The 6,466-nt window shown below is 37.8% G+C and overlaps 1 protein-coding gene across 1 annotated transcript; it reads right to left on the bottom strand.

Moving 5' to 3' along the window:
• Positions 1 to 769: 769 nt before the first annotated feature.
• Positions 770 to 5,674, bottom strand: LOC148361462 (homeobox protein Nkx-2.5-like). Its single transcript, XM_088343129.1, has 2 exons — positions 5,318 to 5,674; positions 770 to 2,365 (listed from the first exon to the last, which is right to left on the bottom strand). Exons 1-2 carry the CDS (start codon positions 5,622 to 5,624, stop codon positions 1,794 to 1,796), a joined length of 879 nt encoding a protein of 292 aa, XP_088199255.1. The 5' UTR covers positions 5,625 to 5,674; the 3' UTR covers positions 770 to 1,793.
• Positions 5,675 to 6,466: the final 792 nt, after the last annotated feature.

Here is a 6,466-nt window from a genome sequence, read left to right on the forward strand (position 1 = left end):
TTTATATATCTCATGTTTTGTTCAGTTAGGTTGGGTTAGTGTTTCAACATATCATGTGTTTCTTTCATGTTTTTTTACAGTTAGAGCGAGTTACTGGTCCAACATATGCTGCTTTGTCTTTCAAGTTTTGTTTAGGTAGAGTGAATTAGTGTTCTAACGTATCCTGCATTGTTTTTCATGTTTTGTACAGTTAGAGCGAGTAATATTCCAACATATCCCGTGTTGTTTTTCATGTTTTATTACATTTAAAAAGAGTTAGTGTTCCAACATATTTCACTTTATTTTTTTATGTTTTGTACAGTTAGAGCAAGTTAATGTTCCAACATATCCCGTGTTGTTTTTCATGTTTTATTACAGTTGTAGGGAAGTTGTGTTGACTGTTTTTATACAGCACTTTGAGTTGCATTTTTGTGTCAGAAAATACATTTTGATTTGATTCCCTTTATACCCTTTTTTCCCCACATTGATACCGCTACAAAGATATTTAGAAATATTTTTTAATCTTTTTCATAAATTAAGAGAAAACCTAAAGATATCTTAAGTTTGACGAAATGTTGTCTTGTTATAGGCTATATATTTTAGTCAAACTGAGACGATAATTGTGATCCAACAGCCGACTAAATGTATTAGTCTTATTTTGTTTAGCTATAAGGCAAAACCTTTCAAAAAATGACACAAAACCATGTTTCCATTTTTTCTGATTTATTAGAATACACTTAAAGTTTTCCAACACAAAAGCAAAAAGACCCCAACAACACTACAACAGCTTGCATCAATCACGAGATCTCAAACAACAGCACTAAGTCACCAACCCTGTAATCCACTATGCCAAAGTCGAAGCCCACAGGCCATATCCGGCCCCCAAGAAGGTTCTCTACGTCGCCTGAGATGATCTTGATTCATCATTGTATCATACAGCAGGAATCATAATATATTCGTTTTCACTGTACGTTACCTCTCCATACATGCCTACCTTTTGACATTAAAAAGCGGTAGATTTTATCACGCATGCTATTTTAATGCACAAAACACTATCCGTCCCCAGAATATTAAAAAAAATTGTGCTCTTTTAAAACCAAAAGTGGCAAACGTTTACCAATTTAATGCAATCGTTAGAGAGTTTTATCCATGCAGAAAGACTTAGTCTTGCTTCAAAACAAAACAGCCAAAGAATAAAATACTAGTCTCCTGTCAATATTTTTTGTCGTTGTTGAAATGTAATAAAGCGGTATGTACATTTTTTTAAATCGGTAGGTGTTTTTTTAAAAAATCACTGTACTTTATAAACAAATAAATATATATGTATTTTTCCTTTCTGTGCATCCCTCTGCCAAATGACCCACAAGCCGTTACTGGTCCCCGATCACGGTGGTTGCAAAACACTGGTCTAACGCGTGGAGCGGTAGTGTTGCCTTAGATTTTTTTTTAAACTGTACTCTAGTAAATGATTGAACAGTTTTAGTCCATTTATGTTAAAACATGAAATATAAACTCCTGGTTGTGCCTGAATAATACTAGCTTCTGTCATTTAAATTTTATGTAACTGGGTTTTTTTTAATCTCAAGGAAAATGTTCTTCTGTGTATGTTGAAAATTAAAGGTGAGTGTCAGATCCATATTTATCTGATCATTTCTTAGCTTTTTGATAGATTCAATTGGGACTTAATGTGTCATTTTTTTCTGCCCAGACCTCGGTTTGAATGAATCCAATATTTCTATTAGGCCCTTCCATCAGTTTGATTTTGACACTCTAATGAAATCAAACAAATCGCCTCGTTTTTCTCGTTTCTCTTCCTACCAAGCCCGGATACCTCCTTGGTGGTTATGGGTCGAAACCGAAGGCCCTTGCAGGCCGGCTAGATTGACAAAGGCGTTGGGGTAACTTGCCGTGCCGGATCCGGGCCCGTACGCGCAGCTCGCGTTGCTCTGGTGGTACGCGGGGCTCCCGTACGCGTAGGCCGGGTAGCCCCCTGCGTAACTGTACGCAGCAGGGGCGCTCGGGTAACTGGGAGTCGAGCACCCGCCGCTCCCTAGGCAGGGTTTCCCGTCTCGGACGAGCACCGGCACGGCCACGCGCCTTGCAGGCGGTGGTGGCGGAACTTGGTGATGCGGGCCAGCCGCCTCCAGGGTCCGGTCTTGACGCTGGCGTTTGCATTTGTAACGGCGGTTCTGGAACCAAATCTTGACCTGGTTGGGGGTGAGCTGGAGGGCCGAGGCCAGGTGATCTCGCTCGGGTGCCGACAGGTAGCGTTGATGCTTGAAGCGACGTTCAAGTTCCAGGACTTGAGCCTGCGAGAAGAGAACGCGCGGTCGGCGGCGGCCCCTCGGCTTCGTCGGGCTGGCCTCGTCCCGGGACCAGGCGGCCTCTGCTCGCACCAAGAAAAAGCGGCACAATCATCACGATTTACAATCATACGCTGTTTTAACGTCGTGAAAATGTGCACTGAAACAAAAACGAAAAAATTATTAGTCCAAACAGAAGCACAACCGTGAAAAAGGAATGCCATCGAAAATGACAAAGTTGAAATACATAACGGCCGTGTTTTATTTGTTTTCAATTTAAAAAACAATGCAAAAAACGAACGAGTTTTTTTCCACATAAATACATACATACAATCATAATAAATCAACGTTTTTTAGTTGTGTATTTCAAGATCCTCTTTATTTTTATTATCATTAACATAACAATGATTTTGGCAACACCAGTGTACAATGTTTTGATATGAGGAGTTTAGAATAATAAAATAAAATAAAATATCGAAATATAGAAAGAAACAGACTATGTACATATATTCCGTTGTATAAGTGCGACAGAGTGTGTGTGTCGTGCTCACAGCCTATACTAAAAGTAATAGTAATTCGTAGAAGGCCAACTTTATTATTTAAAAGTACACGATCATGGTTATAAATAAAACGACGACCCCTCCTCGGGTTTGCTGTGTTTTATTTAATTATATACGTGTGCAACAATTACTGTTGTCATATAATTGTACATACTGTAATAAACTCTTGTCTGAACATAATCATGTTTTAGAAAAAAACGGGCCACTAAGTATCCTGTCAATTTTAAGGGTACGCGACCCCGATGCGAAATAAAACAATATTCTCCTAATACCCTCCCCTCAAACCAAAACTACAAATTAAAAATGAACAGGAACTTTATTGTCTAAAATGTTTGACGCAATGTCCTCTTGGGAGGGTAATCTTCAGGATTTTGCGACAGAAAGTGTTTTTATAGGATGTTTATATCTAATCAAATGTAACTTGGAAGAAAGCTTGTTTTCTTCTAAATTAGATTATTCATTATCCTGTGATTGTAAATGTTTAAAAGCATGCGTTACGTTTGTGAAAAAAAAATCTGCATTTTTTCTCCTTATAAACGCTTGCCGTCCCGTCTTTATCCTGCACTAATAAATTGCACATCGACTTTAGAATATTGTTCAGAATATCTGACAAAATGTACATTTGGGAGAGTGATCTTCAAGGTTTTTTTTCACATAAGGCAAGCTTCTTATTTGTTCATATTTGATCAATCGAACTGTTTGATGTATTTGTGTTGTCCTGACACATTTTGTTTTGTGGCCCTGGCCCAATTTTTGTTTTAACTCGACAGATTTTTTAATGAAAGCTCATTTGAGTAAAAATATTTCAAATGTCATTATTAAAATAAAAAGTCCTATGGCCTACATTGATCTTCATAATATGTTTGATGTTGATTGTAAATCATTCTTTATACGGGGTTAAAATATGCCATATTTGCATTTATGTTAAACTGGCCCTACTGTCAATATTCTAAAGAAATGATCAAGCAAATTTTTAATTCATAACCAAAAACATACGAACTAAGTTTTTCAAATTATTTTATAGGTATCTTTTTAAAATGCTGCTCTAAAATCATCAGTTGCTTTATTTAGTATTCCTGAAAATAAATAGTTTTACATATGCCACGTTGGATTTAAATCTTACATTGTAGTAAGGTACAAATAAGTTGCTCCAAAAGAGCAAAAAGTTGCTTGTTTCAAAATGTCCTTATTACAATGAAGTAATTAAACATCCATACCCTGCTTTGATCTTCCAGTTAACATAGTTTATGTAATTGTAAATAATTGTTTTACAGTGTTAAAATACAAATGACTTTTCTATCCAATTCAATTGGCCCTTCCGACAAATATATTATGTTTACATAATGTCCTTGGACTGCTAGTAGCTTTAATCGTTATTCTTTAAAGTAATATTGCATATGCCCCTTGGGCTTTAAATCTTATATTGTATAAAGGTTCAAATTCGTTGCCTCAAAAGTAAAATGTACAAAAGTTGCACTTGAACCAATCATTATTTTTTTCCCCATAAATAAATAAATAAAAAATATCTTGCAAATCTGATTTACAATCAGAATGTGATTGTCCTTTGAGTCAAATGTTGCTTTCAAACCCTTATTTAAGATTTACTAATATTTAAATTGTGCGATTCTTTTTATTACCATTTCTAAATGTGACGAATTTCTCTAAACTTTAGTCACTTTTTTAGAGGGGGAATATATCATCCATCTATCATCTGCACCGCTTAACCTCAGTAGGGTCGTGGGCGTGCTGGAGCGCATCCCAGCTATCTTCAGGAAGTGGGCAGGGGACACCCTGAACTTGTGTATATATATATATATATATATATATATATATATATATATATATATATATATATATATCAAGTATTACATATTATTTGTAGAAATTCTACATATTTTACCAACAGTTTGTACCATCTATTTCGAGGATTGAAATACGGCCCTAGTTTTAATTTTCTTTTTTGTAACTTTTTTTTACAATGGACTGTTTTCACCTGGGATAGTGTTCCCCAAACCACGGCCCGCAAGCTGGTTACAGTCCGCCTCCACATTTGCCCCCTGAACAATACCAGACAGCATTTAGATTTTTTGGAGTATGTCTATTAGTATTTTATGATAAGGTTGGACTTTTGCAATTGAATGTTCCTTAGTTATAAAATATTGTCAGGATAAACCTTTAGTAACTATTTTATACATACATTTAACATTCTGTTACATTAACACATTGTAAAAACATATATTTTCTGTTACAAACGGCCCCTCATTAGAGAAGGGAAAATTTCTGTGGCCCTCACAGTGAAAAGTTTAAGGAACCCCAACCTAGGATGTTGTGCAAGTGTCAGGTACATTTCTTTAACTCACGCACACAATTATTTTTTGTTTGTTTTTCGAATAATATGAGTTCCATGTGGATTTTTTCATGTATGAAAGCATATGCCCGGCAAGTGTCAAGCACAGCAAGTAGTAGTGGACTCACTGTTCTCCTGCAAACTTTCGGTGGCCTCCCCATTGGACCCCAAAAGTCCCCTTGGATGCTTTCCTTGGTACCCGTCTGGTGTGAGACCACAATCCTCCTCCTCTTCGTCTTTTTCGAGGAAAGCCATGCGCTCAGGGTCCAAGAAGGCCGGGGTTGGGTCTGGTGGGCTGTCCTGGGCCAGCATGCAGGAAAGCGGCGGGGGGCTGTGGTAGCGGACCATATGAACGGACGAGTACTCCTGTCCCGGTTTTAGGATGTCTATCACGGAGAACGGCGTGGAGGTCCCGAGCATCATCAGTGTTGTCATGGTCTACTCCCCTGACCTGCTCTCAAGACCCCCATAGCGGGCTCGGGAGCAACAAGGGTCTGCCCGAAGAGGTCGCCTTCCCAAACTGGGAAGGAGGGATGAAGGGGATTGAGGGAGGGGAGGGGGTGTTTGGCAGCCAGGGGACCAATCACAGAAAAACTTTTGGGAATAACAGAAGGAAGGCGGGAAAGTGCATGCATGTGCAGCCTTGTATGTGTGGACAGACAGGCAGCAACCTTTTAGTCCTCCCTAGCGATAGTAAATATTTTCTCCAACTTTTTAGTTTTTGTCAAAATTTCTTTATGTCAGGGGTCCCCAAAGTTTCCCTTCTTTGATGAGGGGCCAGTTAGTAACAATTTGTAACAGAGAAAGTGTGACAATGGCAGTCCCTACATCTAAAAATATAATTGTTTTCCAGAAAGCCAAACTCAAATAACCCTTCTGGATTTTTTACAGGGCAAAAGTAAAAAATAAATAAAAACACAATTTTTGAAATACGTAATAACTAATTAATATTCGGTGGCTTCTTCAGTGAAGAACAAAACCTTAACAGGTCCACGATCAGCTCTGTTGTCAGAGCACCAAACCACCAGTGGTATAAATGACTTGTGAAAAGGCAGTAACTTTGATCTCATTATCACACTATTTTTAGTCACGGTACCAGATAACATTTATGTTGTGCATTTCACATGTTACAATGATATTGTAACATGTGAAGCGCAGAACTAAATTAACATAAGTTTCTGGTAGCATGACTAAAAATCAAGTGATGGTGAGATAAATCCCAATGCCTTTTCATATGTCATGTGTTTTGTTGTTAGTCCAGTGTTATTAGTTGTCAA

The sequence above is a fragment of the Urocampus carinirostris genome, chromosome 8, assembly GCF_059441175.1.
Source record: "Urocampus carinirostris isolate Australia breed hairy pipefish chromosome 8, RoL_Ucar_1.0, whole genome shotgun sequence".
Classification (NCBI taxonomy): Eukaryota; Metazoa; Chordata; class Actinopteri; order Syngnathiformes; family Syngnathidae; genus Urocampus; species Urocampus carinirostris.

What these genes read in the sequence shown, in the direction of transcription:
- LOC148361462 (XM_088343129.1), bottom strand. Translation starts at nt 5,624, where the DNA reads ATGACAACACTGATGATGCTCGGGACCTCCACGCCGTTCTCCGTGATA. An exon ending in CGAAAGTTTGCAGGAGAACA is followed by an intron (nt 2,366 to 5,317) that starts GTGAGTCCACTA and finishes TGGTGCGAGCAG; the next exon opens with AGGCCGCCTGGTCCCGGGAC.